Source organism: Coffea arabica, chromosome 3e (assembly GCF_036785885.1).
Source record: "Coffea arabica cultivar ET-39 chromosome 3e, Coffea Arabica ET-39 HiFi, whole genome shotgun sequence".
In the NCBI taxonomy this organism is placed as follows: domain Eukaryota; kingdom Viridiplantae; phylum Streptophyta; class Magnoliopsida; order Gentianales; family Rubiaceae; genus Coffea; species Coffea arabica.
This window is the reverse complement of record NC_092315.1, coordinates 13,888,161-13,906,769: the sequence shown is the minus strand read 5'-3', so window position 1 is coordinate 13,906,769 and position 18,609 is coordinate 13,888,161. Positions and strand designations below refer to the sequence as shown.

Here is an 18,609-nt window from a genome sequence, read left to right as displayed (position 1 = left end):
AATCACATGAAACAAAAATTAAATATGAAAAATGAAAGTTAAACACTAAGTTGAGTCAACTAAAGTATTCACATAAACAAACCAACCATGTACAAGAAATTAAAGCAAGAGGGACTTAATTAGAAGGACTGAAAATTTTTGAAAGAGAGTAAAATAAAATACTAAAATTGATGTCTTAAGATGCGACCTATTAAAATCAAATGCAAAATGTGATTAGAACACAAATCCAAGCTAAAAAAAACTATAAAAACTTATTGAACCACAAAATGCATCCTAAAATCCTTAAACGTCTTACCCAAAATCATGTCAAATCATACCAAGTGCAATTAAGATTCTAGAATGACAAGATTGATTAAATTATTCCACTAATTGGGCCATAGTGAATCAATGGGAAACTAGGGGGGTTGGAATGCAATTTCTGGAAAATTATCCATGCAAAACCCATGCAAAAGGCTACGGAAGTATTAAACTTCTGCAACTATAGCAATGAAACATGCTTCCACTTTGCTTCACAGCTTGCTGCAAATCTTTTTCCTTGCAAGGATATCAACCTCAACACTAATTTTTGATCAAAATCTTTCAACCAAACATTCAAAGCTAATCTAAGCATTATAACACAATTTCAAAATTTAAACAAACCCAAATATAAAAGAAAACTGATGCAAAGACACAAAGAATCCCATGCATTCAGCAAATTCTAGCCACGGCATTTCTTTTCATTTTTATCATGCAAACCAGATTTTTGATTCAAAGCACAGCTTTCACTAGATATGTTTCAATTCAACATCACACTTAACCCAAGTAACAGGCCACATAATGATTACAATCCAAATGGCTAGAAAACTAGGGAAGATGTCACGCAAATATTCTGGAAAAACGCATGCAAAATGGCTCGGTGACCTGATGGTTTATTTTCCAGCAAGCAGTGAATGCGATGCAAGTGTTTTTTGAGACTTCAAACACCCCAACCCAGCACTGAATCATTCCATTCCTTGCCCTCAACACAAATTAAACATGCAACTTAGGTGCAAAGACTTGGGGAGCAACCACGAGACAGAAAAACAGAACAGAAAAATGCAATTTCCTTTTGCCTTTGTTGCAGAATTTTGCAGCGACAAGCTCATGTATAATTAAACCGTTGAAACATGCATTAAACTAACCATTTATGCACCAAGAGCACAACAGGTTCCAGGCATCAATTTTAGCAATAAGGAAACCCAAAAAAATGCAGCAAAGAAGACGCCAAACTCCAGCTAATGCGCTAAAACGCAGCGATGGGCAAAAAAAACAAATGACATGTTGCGGCACGCTTTAAAGCACCAACAGAACCACCCTATGATTCCTACAAACCTCATGGGTTTATCAAAGAGAAATCTGTAAAAAGACTCCTAAAACAATTCATCAGTGGTCGATGCTGAGCACGTAAATGAGACAGAAGAATTGAATTGCAGAAAAAGCTAACTAAAACCAAGTTCGCTCATGAAGATCCTACATAGTTCCTAATCTCCTCATTGCAAGTCACCATTTGTACATTAAAACCCAAACAAGGTCATGCAAAAATTTGGGATAACGTTCTGTGGCTTCACAACCATGACACTCAAAGCACACAACTAACAAAAATCAACCAAAGATGTAATCTTTCGAACCAACACAGCACTTCCTACCACTGCCAACGTCAAAGCTATAACAGGGGAGTGGAACTACACAACCAAAGAAGAACACACCGTGCAGAAAGCAAATGAATGGGAAAAATTACCTCCTGGTAAGACGAGTGGATTCAACTACTGATGAAGACCTGCAACGTTTTCTCCCTTCCGCTGTTTCTCAGGCCTTCCTCTACCTCCAAGAGCTCCCAGATGGTTCCTTCTATCCGTCCACTTTCCTTTCCCTTTTCTGTGTTTCTTCCTCTCGGATCCCTATTGCTCTCTCAGCCTTTTCACTCAGCTTTTACGCAGTCCTCCACTCCCAAAAACCCTCTCCTTTCCAATCTCAGCCGCCCCCTTTTTTATCTCTCGGCTGTTTTTCTTTTTTTCCTTTTTCTTGTGTTTCTATCTCTTTTCCCCCCCCCTTGCGGCTGTCTTGCTGCTTTTCTTTTTATATGGGAGCCATACCAACCCTAAACACCCAGCCACTTCTTCTGTATTTGCAGCCAAGGGCTGCCCAAAGCCCTTCCTTGCAAGCTGCGAAAAACGCAGCTTGCAAGTCGCGTATCTTCTTTTTTTTTTTTAATAACTTAATACAATACAAAAAAATGAAAAATGATATTTAAATAAAGAAAAACACTAACTTAAGAAACATTTAGTCAAAAATAAACAAACTAGAAGCAATAAACAATTAAAGTTGCAATTTTTCCTTCCTTTTCTTCATTTTTCAATTTTTCAATTTTTCAATTTTTCAATTTTTTTTTATTTTTGAATAATGAAACTAAAAACAACTAAAACATATTTTTTGAACACTTTTCTTTTTCCTTTGAGAAATTCTACGCTAAAATGGCTAAAATAACTAAAACTAAAAGTAAATAAAACTAATTGTGAAAAATAAAAATAGAACAGATAAAAAAATAATAAAACACCAAAAATTTGGTGTCTACATGCATCATTTGTACTTGTTGGTGAATATTTTTTTCTTAAAAAACTAAAAAAAAATAGGTAAAAAATTTTAGAGTTACTTTTGCCCCCACTAAAAATTTTTTCTGGTTCCGCCACTGGCTTGAATGCTAGAAAATACTGCTCACGCTACTTTAAAGTCATTTCATGTAATGGCTAATGAATTTGCTGGGAATGATGACCATTCCATACATGTACCCCCTCTGGAAATAGGAAAGCAGAAAGAATGTTGTCATATATATCATGATTAGCCATCTCGATAGAGTTGGTGATATGTTATAATTTGTTGCTAAATTTATAATTATCCTTCCCTTGATTTTAGTCAAATATTATTTTAATTATCGGATTCTACTTATATTTGGTTAATGGTGCTAATTGTAGGAAAAGCAAAACCTGATTAAAAGTGGCAATTTTTCAATTAATTTGATGGTGGTACTTCGGGACCCACATTCAAGGCTAGAAAGTTGGGATTTATGTTAGGCAATTTCCCAATCCAAGTCAAATTTCAAAACTTGACAGCTGCTGAAGTTTCCATTTTCTTTGCATTCCACATCAGTCTCAAGTAATGGCGAGAGTTTTTAGGAAATTGAATTGTAATAGGAAACTCTTTAGGAATTTGATTGGTATTAGGAAACCAATCAATTAAGCAATTCGGCATATAGCTCTTGCTTAGGAACAAAGTATAATTATTCTTGTTTTTCTTGACCGATAGAGAGGAAGACAATTGTACGCTGCCGAATTAGATTATCTTTTGGGATGGCTTGTTCTCTATTAATAGAGAACTAACTTCATACTTCTAGTCGAAGGCCAACTTGAAGACGAGGTTCCAAACATCTGTAAGATCGAATTATTTTTATTTATTTCTTTTATTTATTAGTGTTTGTACGTTTTCTGGTTTAACTTCTTATGATTGTTTTGTTATTTGAATATCAAGGGTTCGATATTCGAATTAACCTAATAATCTACAGCCAGATTAATTGATTGAATTCGTAATTGTTTAATCGATTAACACCAGTGGCGACTAGCGTAATTGGTTTCATGTTAAGGAAATATATGATCTAAGTTAAACAAACCCTCGTAACGTGTTTGTTGGTTAGGGTTGAATTTTTCTAATTCTTAATGCAATAGAGGAATTAAATCCTACGGTCGTACATGGGGTTATTTCTTAGTTAGAGAAATAGTTAACGGTTGTACCTTGACTATCGAAAAAGTAAAGAAAGGTTGGTTGTTTATCGAGTGTATGACAACTATAACCAATCTAGTAATAAGTAATTGAATTATCTTTGCATCGATGATCAGTTGAATAGACCGTGTTTGAAAGTTACACCTTTGGCTAAAGTCGTATTGGTTATTGATTAATTCCTATTTAATTCTATTAGTTGTTTCATTAGTTGGTTAATTAGTTATTTTATATTTTTCAAAAAGCCCCTATGCTCTGAACTCTAGAAGAAACGAATTATCCTCAGTCCCTGTGAATACGACCCTGCTTGTCACTGTCTACTAGTTAGTAATTTTGTCAGTTAGTCAATTCTGATATATCGGATTAAACAAACTCTTCGTAGCCAGGGTGAATCAAGTAACCCATTGCATATCCAGAGTGTTTGCTCTAGTACCTGAAATTGATTGTTAACTGCTTTTGGTAGTAGTTAGGTTTTTATTATTGCACAAGTTCGACACCTGTCAGTTGGATACAACTCGGCCGAGTCATAATCGGAACGAAGGGTCAATACGATATCGATTCCTGAATCATGAATAATTCCATATCTATGGCAACTCACTTTGACTCGGTCGATATTCACTGATTCAAATCTGTGATGCATGTAATCAGCCAGAATATTCGAATCAAATTGAAATAGATTTGGATATTTTTTTCAGATTGTACCTTTTATGATTTTTTTTAGTAATTTTTTATATATTTTAAAAATTTTATGTGCTATAATGTGCACCCAATATTCAACCAATATTCCGCGACTGCAACGCATCGGCAATCCGCCACTGTGAACCATGTGCCATATTGACGAAACAAGTGTGTTTGCATAGATCTTAAACGCCTCCATCCCACGGCTCTTAATTTATTGTCTATACGAGCAGTATTTCTTCTGATTATATCACATAAAATTGCAGTGAAAGTACAGAACATTTCAGAAAGAATTTGCTGGAGTAATTAAATTTGATTCAGTTAAAATAGCTGGATAGTTTGTTAAGTAGATAACACAAAGTGTAATGCTGTGAAAAAGCAAAAGAAACCTTGCCGTGTAGGATGCATTGTAGCTGGATAATTCAAATCTGTAATGCTGTGTGGGATTTATCTTTTCCCACACCAACAATTACATGTATTAGTTGGTCTGAGTACTTGTCACATCATCATTAATTTAAATTTAAATTCCAAATTTTACACTTGTAACATGCATCCAAACCTTTTAGTATATACATTATCAATGTAAGAAAGATTAACTCATATATAATACAAATTTTTCATTTTTCAATAAATAAAACTGATGAGAACACATGACCTTGTTACATGACTAATATTACGAGGTTTATAAGCAATGCATTAAGAACAAGTAATTCTTTTCAAGTCTTTTGTACTAATACAAAATCAAGGGATGAGACCTTGCAAGGTTTTACAACTCTGTTTTGACTTGTTCTAAGATTAAAAGAAAAAATTTAAATGTAGAATGCAGCCGTCAATACACTTCTGAAAGTAAAGTTCGAGCATGAAAACAAATCAAACTCAATCTCAATCTACTATTGCTTGACCTCTTCCACTTAAAATTTATTTGACAACACCTTCTGTCAACGTTCAAGGAATGAAGGAAAGCCATCCTTAAAGAAACTAGAGTCCAGCTAAAATAAACTCAGGAAATCAGTAACTACATCGGATTGAAATTTTTTAAAATTATATAGTCGTTGTACCTTTTGGTTGGTTGCTAAATCTTAAAAGGGAAATTTGCCAAATTGGTCCCTAACATTTGCCAAAAAAAAACGTTTTTTAGTCTTTAACATTTAAAATCAGCCAGAGTTGTCCCTAACATTTAAAATATGATCCATTTTGGTCATAATGCTCATATTTACTCATTTTTCCAATTGGAAATAGCACGTCTCTCTCACATGGATATATTTTCAAAGGTAAAACCGGAAAACATACTTCATTTCCGGTTAAGTAAAGCCATCTTTCCTTCATATTCCCCCATTTGTGTCCTAATTGCCTCACTAAAAGAACAAAATTGAAGAGGAAAAACGCAGCTGCAACTGAATGATTGTGTAATGGAGGAAGAATAGCAAGAAATGTGAAGAAGAAGCTAACATATTGAAGATTAAAATGGATCCGAAATATAGTCCATAAAGACATTGCTCATTTTCTCTCACACAACAATGACAATGTCTAATCAGCATAGTTGTATTCTTTTGTTTCAAGAAACAATGTTATGAATCAAACATAATAAACACATTTATGTTCTGCTTTTAAAAGCAGAATAAGTGTTTTGATTCATTCATAGCAAAGAACAAAAATAGAAAAACACGAACGTTACCAAATGGTCCCTAAATAACTCTGTCCATTGTAAATAAATCATTTATGAACAACGCTATTTTCCTAACAGTTAAAGGTGTAAACTATGTCACTATCTCTCACCTCGACATTTGAACAATATTGTTTTATAGTTTAGTAATTTTAAAAAAATCATATTAATGAATTTTACGATATAGACAGTTGTCAAATATCAAGTGAAAATCTGTATACGCCAAACGCCAATTTCAAATTTTCTAAAAATAGATTACTACCAATTAACGGGTGCAATATGTGTAAGAGTTAGATTTAATTTAGTAGTGAAAAATAAAAATCGGGATTTGAATTCCAATTTGTAATGGCATTTTGTTGAAAACATCCATAAATACCCAGAAGCAATAAGCCTCCTTCATGCCTCATTCAGCTTTCAAATTTATATTTCATAGTTTGTACTCAATCTTTTGAATGATCAACTAATGGCCAAGTTCGCTTTCTTGGTTGGTTGCTACTATCTGAATACAAGATATGAGCTAAAAGGCTGCTACAATGAGCTAAGCATGTAGGCGTATTCAAGTGTAGAGATAATTAATCTCGATCCCACAGAAAAACTTAACAACTACCAAAGCTCTTAAACTTACTGTATTGTTTAGACAATGCAATAATTCAAGCAGATAAATCTAGCTATAAAGTACTACTTCAAATTGCAAGTAATTAAACGATGGAAATTGATAGAACGGTTATTTGGCGTATTTTGCACTGTTATTTTGTCCTAATTTTGGCTATTCACGGTACTAAGAATTGAAATTTCACTCATATTCGATATTTGTGTGAATTGTAGGTGGTAGGCATGAAAAATGATCTCGCGGGGTAAATTTTCAGAAGACTTATCGTCTCAGGGCGTGGCCACGCCTTAGAAGGTGGACGAAACCGAAAGCCGGACTGCGGTCCACGTGAACCGCGAGAAGCATGGGATAAAAACTCCAAAAGGCTAGCTTTTGTTGGGAGGAATTGGGCCAGACGTCTAGAGAGCTCCTGCGGCGGCTATAAAGAAAGGAAAAAGCAAGATTCAAGGGGACACTACTTTTAGTCTTAGTTTTACCTTTTTGCAATTTTTGGTCAGACGCTTTTTGCTTTTCTTTTGTTTTCTTCTGCGGCTTTGGGTCAGACATTGGAGACTTTCTCCTTTTCTGTAGTTTTTGCTCTTATGCGACTCTGACTCCTGAGTTCGCTCCTTTCGCCTTTGACAATTCTCCTTTGGCTTTCGCTTGTAATTGCGGCTTCAATAGGAAGCCAGAACCACGCGAGCTCCATCGTGAGAGCTTTTGATAATCTGATTTGCGACTTTGGCTCTGCGTTACTTTATTCCCTCCAATCTCTTCGGCAATTAATTGAACGAATTCAATTAAATCACGCGGGATTAACACGATGAGGAGCGGCTAATTTTCTCCTCTACCCAAAGGTTGACGCGAAGGCGCGGTCCATAACATCTGTGAGATCTAATCGAATCTTCATTATTTCTTTCATTTTATTGCTATTCGTGCGTTTCCTGAATTAATTGTTCATGGGTATTTTATTAATTGAATATCAACGGCCGGGTATTTGATTTAATTTAATAGCCTACTACCACGTTAATTAAATAGAATCCGTAATTGTTCATTTAGTTAACACCCCGTGGCAACCACCATAATTGGCTTTATGATGGGGAAACGCAAGATCTAATTTAAATAAACCCTCTTAGAGTGTTTATTGGTTAGGGTTGGGTTCTTCTAGCTTTAATGCAATTGGGTAATTAAATTCCTACGGTCGTATCTAGGGTTGTTATATGGTTAGGGAAGCAGTCAATGGTCGTACCTTAACTGTCGGAAAAGTAAGGAAGAATTGGTTGTCAGAGCTTATTGATAACTATAACCAACCTAGTGATGAATGGATGAAATACCTTTGCATCGATGATCATTTAATTGGACCGTGCCTGAGCAGTTGATCCTTTGGGTAGAACTTTTATTAATTGCTGTTTTTAGTGAATTGTGCTTTGTGAGTTAGTTTTGAATTTTGTTAGTTTTATTTTATTTTATTTTTATTTGCCTTCCATTGAAAATCCCCCAATTTCGTTCTACTAATTTGGAAAGAAATAATTTCCTACCTGCTCCCTGTGGAATCGACCCTACTTGCCATTGTACGCAAAATTAGTATTTTTATAGACAAAACTGGTATATCGGATCAAGCAAACTCTTCGGGAACAGGGTGAATCAAGTAACCCATTGCACACCTAGGGTCCCTGCTCCAGTACTCGGATTTGTTCTATAATTATTTAATTGAGGTGGTAATTAGGACTTTTTAGTAATTATTATTGCACAGGTTCGGCACCTGTCAGAAATACTTATAGAACAGTTAGGAGATGGAATCCTCAGATTTTCGACTTCGTTACTTACTCAACATTAGGATTTAATTTGCTTGGTTAAAGTTATTAATTCATGTCTTGCCATGAAGCAATTTCTTAATGTATACAATACCTACTTTTGCCAGTATATCAACTATACTTATAACAAGTTTATACTAATTTTTGTGGTTGAATAAACTAGCTACAAGTACATTAAGGTATGTGAAATTACTTGGTTAAATCCACCTAATTGTATGTCTACTTTTGCAAGTTTATTCCTTAGGATTCATGTATTTCTATCCACTATTGAAGTTCAACTTTTATTGATTTATTCAATAGATTAAATCATTTGCAATTAATGACCAATTAATCACAAATATGAAACATGAACTAATAAGTACACAATGTAGCAACAATCGACCATACTTAGTCCATAATTAAAGAATAAGAAAATCTATCTCAACCCTAGGATAACATAACTTAGCTACACACAGATATTATCAAGAGAAAGTTGATTATTTTCTGGCAACAATTCACGAAATAAAATGCAATAGTTTGAGAGAGAGAGAAAAAAGTAAAGATTCTCTCATTTCACAAGTGAACAATAAGCTCCTCTGACTCCTTTCTCAAACTTGTCTTCGATCACCAAAAGTATGAAGAGTATTTCACCACTAAGTAACTAAGAAATGTTGAGTACATAAAACTTTCTTCTTGTTTTTGAGGTGGGAAACTGAGTTGCTTAATATCCTAATAGGTCCCAAAAACAATTTTCCCCTATAAGTTAGTATTTATAGAGGGTACATGAAGTCAAAAAATGATAGGAAAAACTTTAGCCACTTTCGAACCACCTTAAGGTCCACACCTAAATTTGACGTCGGATCCGATGATGAATAGAGGGCTAGATCCGATTTGTTTGTTTTCTCAATTATATTTCTTATATAGATTGGAATATTGGATCCTAGATCCAATACTGATCACTTCGGATCCGGCATGGATCTGATGAGCTCGGTTTGAACTCTGCTTCAGCTATCGATCCACATCTGGATCTGGCCTGCCTAGCTTTGATCTAGGGTTGGATCAAATTAACTTCTTTTTGTATTGCTTTCTGCCTTGGATCTATGCCACGTATCCGAATTTGATTGAACTTGTCTTGGTTTTTCCCCACCTTTGTCCTTTGTCTTGGTTTTTCGTCTTTTCTTTTCTTAGTTGCACTTTATTCGATTGAACTTGTGAGTTCTCGCAAAGGATTAATTTAGTTGGTTGAGATCAAATCTAGAAGTGTTCCCCAAATCATCCTCGAATTCGCTGTACATCATGTAGTTTTGTTCTAACGTGATTCGAATTGATGATTGATCATTCAAAACTACAAAAACATAAAATTTTGCAAATAAATATATAAAGCCACAAGTTTTGCTTAACTTTGATCTCTTATTGCAAATTCTGAACAAATTGACACCAAATGCATTCTTGTAATGACAAAACACATCGAAAAAGCACAAGATATATAACCACACAAAAAGCGTAAAAAAACAAACAACTATCATTTAGTGTAGAAGTTGAAAATGTGAATATACATATATATATATATATATATATATATATATATATATATATATATATATATATATATATATATATATATATATATTGTTGTGGGAATAGACAAATATTATATTGTTGTGGTTGTTATGAAAAAAATGTTCGTAATAAATTTAAAACTACAATTTGTTTCTAGTTTTCATTTGCAATTATTAGTGATGTTATTTCTATAAAGCTAATTTGATTGATTTTGAACTTTGTGTGGATGGAGTATATTAGATGTTGATATTAGTAGTAATGGTTTAAACTTTTTTGTATTTGAAAGGTGGTAGCCATGGATTGAAATTTAGGGATATTGATAAATATTGCTACATATTAAGCAAGCTTTGAGATTAATATGAGATTGTAGGTAAACTTTTGGGTATCCAAAATGATGTTTGTAGTTGATACAATGATTTGCATCAAAAATTTTTAGATGCTGATGGATAGGTAATGGTGATAACAAATAAGGATGAATGAAATAGAGACAGTAAACGATTTCTTTCCTTTTTCATTTTATTGTGAATCATAACCCAAGGACATTATAGGATTTTTGAGAAAAGTCTAGTTTTTTGGGTCTAGAATGTTACTTAAATAATGAAAATAGGGGAGGTGAGTGTAATTTTCAAAACTTGAGGGGAGTTTTCAGCAATTGTCAAAAGCCTCGGGAGAGGTTTGTGAAATTATCCCAAATGCTTAATATCTCTCCTATTTATAATTTGAAAAGCTGAGATAAAGCAGAAATGGGTCAAAATCGCATTGACGAATGAGCGTCGGCCGATCAGTACGCAATAATGGCCGCGACGTCACAGATTCTCCAGCAAACAAACAAACAAACAAAGACAAGTAATACAGCAAAAAGAGCTTTGACGTGATTGACTTCAATAGTTAGACAGAATATTCTTCCATATGATCTTTTTATCACATTTAATTAAATTGTATAGTTTAAGGTGTATAACTGTTAATATAAAATAGTAAAAATTACATGGCATGATGTGATAAGATGCCTAAAAGGGTTCAAATCAAAGTTTCCAATATAGTTTAGACTCTGAAAAATATTACTGCTCATAATAAAATATTCAGGTTGCATTTCGAAATAAATATATTGTCAAGTTTGAATGTAATACAAACTTAAAATATTCAATTACCTAAATGTGCGTCTCTTGCTTTTGTCATGGACTATTGTCTACTAAACTATATGACATAAAACCTAAGCATCATAAGTAAAGTTTATGTCAAATTATCGACAGGCATTTGTCTAATGATTAAAGTTAAAATTTCAGGATTTAGAGAATTGAATTTAAATCCTCCCTTCCCATTCCTATCTTTTAAATCCCACGTCTTTTATGCTAGGAAAAAAAATTTAAAAAGAAAAGGTTTATGTCTAGCCTACTTTTTTGCTCTACCCAAAAAAATAAAAGAAACCTACTATTTTCTTTAGCATCAATCAATGTACATCCTTCCTTGTTTGGATTACATTTTTTGCAAAAAAAAAATTTTAGGTGAAATTTTTTAGGTTTGTATGAGAATATTCATTTTCATATTTTTCAATCATCTTTTTATCTCACATATATTATATTTTACAAAAAAATTCTGGAGTCATTTTTTTTTCCAAAAAACTCCCCAAAAAATACAATCCAAACGAATATTCTCATACATAGATCAAAGAAATGACTCTAGAATATTCTCATAAATCCAGTCTACCTCTAACTATTTTGTGATGAAAAGACAGCCCAAGTTATTATAGCAACCTAACACTTGCAACAAAGATGGGCCTGGTGAAAGCCTCGAGCCTTTATTAATAAAGAATAAAATTCCAAAAAAAAAAAAAACCTCGTTAGCTGCGCATCTCCCCGAGCCAAAAAGAAACAAAAAAGGAAAAGTCACATGTCATAATGAGATAAAACATAGAAAAGTGTTCAATACAAAATGCACCCTCGAACTATACTCAGTTTGCAATTTGCCCACTATACTATCAATTATAGCGATTTATTGTCTTATACTATGAATTTCAGCACTTTGCTGCAGTTAAATTAATGTGACAAGTAATTATTTATTGAAAGGACAACAATAACTCCATAAATAATGTGTTGCCTAGAATATCCATTTCTTTAATTTATTTTATCTTAATTTTTTGTTCTTTTTATTTCAACCGTAAACAATCTTACATCTCTTGCTATTACCACTACACTAAAATACCTACCATTGAACCACCACAATAGAAGAAGAAAAATTAAGACTAGACTATATAAAACTAGATCAAAATCAAAGCTTTATATCAAGGCTAAAAACCCATCATTAATCTATGCAAAAAAAATTGAAGATACACCTCATAAATCCACACCAAATCTTCAAATAGCAAAACCCATATCACAATCTTGTCATATGTAGAACCAATCACGCATTTAATCAAACTTCAATATGTAGCAAGCAAAAATAAAAACACACAATAGCATAAACAATTATAGAAATTAGAAGGATAGGAAACGATGGGATCTCAACTCTTGATTTAAAAAGTGCTGGGAAATTGGCTAGTACCAATGAGGGTTGGTAAATTTGAAATGGGTTGTGATTTTGAAACTTGAGAAACGATGAAGATTCAAAGAGAAGGCACTCAAGAGAGGGAGGTGATGATAGGTTTATGAAGTTAAGGACTTGAAGAGGGAGATTTGAGTGGGAAACGTGAAAAGCCATCCATCTTAGAGAGTTTGATATGAGAAATGGAATGAATAATAACTTGATAGTATAGTTTAGAGAAGGAGAAGAAGGGGGGGATTGCCAGTGATTTTAGAAAAGAAAGAAGGAGGAGAGATGGGGGCAATTTAGTTAATTGGTCATTTAATTAGGATAAATTTGTCACATCACCTTATTTTAAGCAATCTACAACGAAATCAGTAGTATAAAGTGCAAGTCTATGCAATTGATAGTTTAGGGGGCAAGTCGCAAATTAAGCACAATTCAAGGGTGCATTTTGCATTTAACCCTAGAGAAAAAGCCAAAAAAAAAAAAAAACCTTCTTAGCCTCGCTTATTATTATAAGTTTAACATTTTAATAATGTGTTTCTCGTAGGATGAACTAAGAAAAGAGTATACAAGGAAGTATACACAGTTTTAGAGGTACTTTTCACTGGTTTTGATGAGGTTTCAGGTGAGATTATATGATTGTAATTGCATAAGTGAAAGTGCTTGCTTTAGTGGTATACAATTATCTAACATTTATTTTGTGTATGGATAAGAGGTTATTTGAAACATTTATTTGAGATAATTACTGTATCATTTTTTGTGATATAATGTATGTAAAATAAAAAGATGATTGAAAATTATGTGTATAATGCAAGTAAAATAAAATTTGAAATATTTTTTTAAAAATCTTGTTATCGAAAAATGAAAAAAAAAATGATTATGAGTGGACTAGACTGTACTTGGAGCCTTGGACACTTTTGTGCGCGTTTCTTACGCGGAGCCATGGAAATCTTATCTGTATCGGTCCAATTTTGTCGGATATCCCCGAAGGAAAGGACCCTTGGACAGCTAGGTATCTCCTACCATCTGAAATCGAGCTATGATAGACGCCGGTACCAGCAGCCCGTTGACACTTGAGAACAGTGTGTGAAACGCCTCCGGTTCGATGTCGTACTACCTTTTTTTTTTTTTTTTTGTTAAGGTGAGGTTTCTGACAATTTTCCTGACCTCTTTTAATATTTGAAAAATTATACTAATCTCTCTTGAGATTTATGATTTGGCAACAAAATCAATTCATTTCTAAAAAAATATGATTAAAAAATTACTTCCAAGAGAGATGAAAATTTTGTTCCTCAAATGCCCCTTATGCATTCCGGTCGTGGTGTATTAGCAAAAATAATTATCAATTACAAATAATTATCGATCAAGATGTATTGCAGTCATGATTGTCTCGAAAAATTTCATAATTTTCAACTAAAATTGTAACTTTTAAACATTAAACTGAGAACAATAGACATTATTTACCTGATTTAGGGTATGCCTTTTGTGATTTTGCATAGAAAGAACGTCCAAATTTGCATTTTTTTCTACCTTCTTTCTTAGCCACTACCACGAAATTACTCTAATACAAAGGCCATTTCTTTAGTTTCTAAATCAAGAGGAAAAACCCTCAAGAAAAACTTGTTTTTCTATTTCTTTCCTCTGTACTTCCTTTATTTTACCTGAGCCTTTCTTATATACGATTGAAATGTGGTCATGTCAAGTTCTATCAATCACAAAATGAAGCTAATCGGTGTAGCAAAATGGCACCATTTTTGTATTTTTCACATTACAGTCCATGCTATTAACAGATAATTCCATTAATTAGTGGATTTGTGCTACAATTACTTAATTCTCAAATTTTAGTTTCTAATCTTGGATAATGTGTTGGGGTAAACCAGTAATTTCAGACTAGGGGATGTCTGTAAATGAGCCCCTTATTTTGCCAAGGGAGGTATGTATAATTTTTCAAATCTCAAAAGAGATCAGTGAAATTATCGAAAATCACAGGGAAGGTTTATAAAATTATCCCCTTTTTTTTAAGTAGAAAAAATTTTGAATGAATTTGATTCTGATCATCGTCACAAATCAATGCATACTTCTCGAAACCATAACATAAGGATTCTTAAATATCCTCCGTTAATACAGCTTTTAATTTTCGCATCAGTAACAGAATTTGAATACATGCCCTTTAATGAGAAATTTCCATCTCTTACCACTTTTATGTGTGTGCCCTGCTAATTGCTTTTGGCTATATAGAAAAGGTTTCTTGGTGACATTCTAAATACTTTCTCAATTGTTGATCTTTAGTTTTTTTTTTTTTTTAAAACAATAGGAAAAATGTACCTTGTGAGAAAACATTTGAAATTGATAATCACTATCAAAACCCCGTACAAAAGAGACTTTCGAATTGCCGAAAAGAAATTCTAGCAAACCAGCCACGCTGCTGTAAGATGACGTTCTGTAATAGATATTTCCTTCTTAGAATAAATCGTTAAAAATATCTTTTTTTTTTTGTAAGCAAATTTATTGAAGCAAACATCAATTTGGCTACTACAGTCAAGCGAATCGACAAGCAGATTAGGTGGGCATCAAAGTGGCTTTCATCCTTACTTTTCGGGTTCTGCCGCCGGAATTTTCACTTTTTTGGCCTCGGGAATTTCCACTTTTTTTTTTCCCTCTGGAATTTGCATTTTTTAGTACTAAATTGATATCTACTTTTTGTCACTTCTTTACCGCCCAAAAAAAAAAGTGAAAATCATGAAGCATGGTTCTACCAACTTAGTCAAATCCTTCTTATTTCCAATGCTAGGGGCAAAAAATCATTGGCTGCAACTACAGGAAAAAAAAGGTTAAAAAACACATTGAAAGAGCTTTTGGAAACAAGAAGAAAATGAACCCTCAATAAAGAATTTCTTGTATAAAGAAATTTAAGAGTGAAACCAAAACCATCTTCCATCCTAATATTTTAGAATAAAGTCTTGCAACCATAAGGTTGGCCTTTATGGTATGTCGCTTTATTGATTGATTCATTTATATCTTCGCCGTTTCTTTCTTTCTGGATGTCTGGTCCATCTTTCTGGTAGATAACCTACACAATTCTTCACTGCGCTGTTTGAGCTTTACAAATATTCTTCCTTGCTTTTCGCCTTTTCGCACCCCAGCACTCCCAGCTCCTAAAATCTAAATCACATCACATTTGCCAGTCCTGAAAATCCAGGGAAGATGACTGGCTTGAAGGAGTATATGGTGATGATACCATTCATGGCTCATGGCCATCTAATCCCTTTCTTAGATTTAGCCAAGAAAATTCAACAAAGAACTGGCTTCGCCATCACCCTGGTTAGCACCCCTCTTAATGTCAAGTACCTCGAGAATACCATATCAAAGGATTCATCCCAAGAATCCCAAATCAACTTAGAATCTCTTCCTTTCAACAGTGTTGAACATGGCTTGCCACCAAATACTGAGAACACTGGGGCCTTGTCCTTGGACCTTATCATCAAACTCTTTCAGGCTGCAGCTAATCTTGAAGACCCCTTTCGCCGTCTCATCGCAAAAGTCATCGAAAAGGAGGGACGTCCTCCGTTGTGCATAGTTTCTGATATTTTTGTAGGGTGGGCTACTGCTGTAGCAAAGGATTTTGAAACTATAAATGTAACTTTCACCACAGGTGGTGCCTATGGCACTGCTGCCTATGTTTCATTATGGCAGAACCTCCCTCATCGATCCTCCGGCAAAGATGAGTTCAGTCTTCCTGGTTTTCCTGATTCATGCCGGTTCCATATCACCCATCTGCATAGATATCTGCAAGCTGCAGATGGTACTGATGAGTGGTCAAAGTTTTTTCAGCCACAGATATCAAAATCTTTGGGATCTCTTGGATGGTTATGCAATACAGTGGAGGAAATTGAGCCTTTTGGCTTGGATGTGCTCAGGAAATACATAAAACTCCCAGTTTGGTGCATTGGACCTCTTCTTCCACCACAAATGCTTGAACAAGATTCTTCTTCAGAATCCAAAATCATCAGTCAGCCCAGCGGGAGAGAACCAGGATTGCCTACAGAGAAATGCCTGGAGTGGCTGGACTCACATCCCGAGAGTTCTGTTCTTTACATCTCTTTTGGTTCCCAGAACACTATAAGTCCTTCTCAGATGATGGCATTAGCTATGGGGTTAGAGCACTCTGGGAAACCATTCATTTGGGCTATTAGGTCTCCTTTTGGCTTTGATCCTAAAGGTGAATTCAAGGCTGAGTGGTTACCAGAAGGTTTTGAGGAAAGAATGGCACAAACAAATCAAGGATTGTTAGTGCATAAATGGGCACCCCAATTGGAGATTCTTCGTCACAAGTCAACAGGGGCATTTTTGAGCCATTGTGGATGGAATTCAATCATGGAGAGTTTGAGTCAAGGTGTTCCCATGATTGGTTGGCCACTTGCAGCTGAACAAGGGTACAACTCAAAGTTGATAATGGAGGAAATGGGAGTTGGTATTGAGTTAACTAGGGGATTACAGAGTCATCTAGAGAAGGAGGATGTGGAGAGGGTAATAAATACTGTGATGGAGAAAGGAGGCAAAGGAGAGGAAATGAAAAGAAAGGCAGCTGAGATAAGAGGGTTGATAAGGGCTGCTGTAAGGGAAGATGAAGGACACAAAGGGTCTTCTTTGCAAGCTATAGATGATTTCATCTCTGCAGTTTTGTCCAAGAGAAAAGTTCTTACAGCATCTTAATCAATTCTTGTTGAAGGATTATGTTTTATTGGGCTGAAGTTGTCCTACTCCTACCAATGAAGTTCACCTTTGGCTGTTGGGGAAATTGGATATGATTTAATCCCTCCTCCAATTTTATCTGAAATAAAGCTTATTAGAGCAATCTGATTCTTTGAATTAATTTCTTATGAAGGATTATCTTCTTTCTTGGGCTCCTTTCATTTGATCAACCTTTGGCCTCTCAACCGGCATAGTACACATCAAAATCAATGCAACCTTTCAAGCATCAACTCCTCAACACAGGAAACGTTAACAACCAAGTTTAACTTTTAAATATCGCAGTCACCATCATAGCTCGTTGAATCGACATCATAGCACTTGTAAACCAGAAAATCCTGCTCGCACTACCTCCTTGTCGATTCATGTAAAGGCTAATATTAAATTTGCTGAAAATGAAGACTGTCCTAAACTTTTAGAATTAATCTTTTACATACTGACAGTGTATATATTTTCACTATTAGATGCATAACATATAATCTAAATTTTACATATATGTTATGCATTCAGCCGTGATAATAGATACACTATCAATGTATACCAGATTTACTTAAAAACAAGAAAACGGTGAATAAATTTTTGCCGTATTGATGAAAGAAGTGTTTCCAATAAAAGCTTAAACTGCTTCCACGCCCTTCATCTATACTAGCTGTCTCTCATGATTGTATCACATAAATTTGCACTGAAGAATTAGAACAGTTCAGAAAGACTTTACTATAATAATTAAAACTCCAAAACGGTAATTAACAGGTTAAAAAAAACTAATCTTCTTTTTCCAGGCCAGAAGAATTTTATACCCACCATAATACGAGGATTCCAGAAGGTAAAGGTGGTCGAGTTGAATCAGTGTTCGTTGAATCAACATCATAGCTCCAAAGTTCTCTCAACTCACCTCTCACCAAACCCAATATAACACAAAGTCCTGTGTTATAAGAAATCCAGTGAAGGGCAAAGAATTAGAGGTAAGTGAGGTTCACAAATACAATAAAAACAGATAGCACGGGGATAGCAGAAATTCATACCTAATGTGCAAGGAACAAGGTACAGGAGAGCAGGTTGACCATGTCCATCCATTAGATACAAGCCTAAGTCAGTAAAGAACAAGCCTGCAATAATACATCACTATCTTAAACAAGAAATTGAGAACAGTATCTGATACAGTTTCTTATAAATCCAAGTCTAACTGGACAAGAATAAACATAACCGGAATTTGTAAAACCGATAAAAGGGCAGAACACAAGTTATGGGAAATAAATCACTATAAAGTA

The 18,609-nt window shown here is 34.3% G+C and overlaps 1 protein-coding gene across 1 annotated transcript; it reads left to right on the top strand.

Annotated features, from left to right (window-relative positions):
• The first annotated feature begins 15,486 nt into the window (after positions 1-15,486).
• Positions 15,487-17,461, top strand: LOC113737071 (UDP-glycosyltransferase 92A1-like). The gene has a single exon (XM_027264318.2). The coding sequence runs from the start codon at positions 15,797-15,799 to the stop codon at positions 17,303-17,305; it is 1,509 nt and encodes a 502-aa protein (XP_027120119.2). The 5' UTR covers positions 15,487-15,796; the 3' UTR covers positions 17,306-17,461.
• The last annotated feature ends 1,148 nt before the right edge of the window (positions 17,462-18,609 follow it).

Bases quoted from the DNA above. Each gene is read 5' to 3' on its own strand.
- LOC113737071 (XM_027264318.2), top strand. From the start codon at position 15,797: ATGACTGGCTTGAAGGAGTATATGGTGATGATACCATTCATGGCTCAT.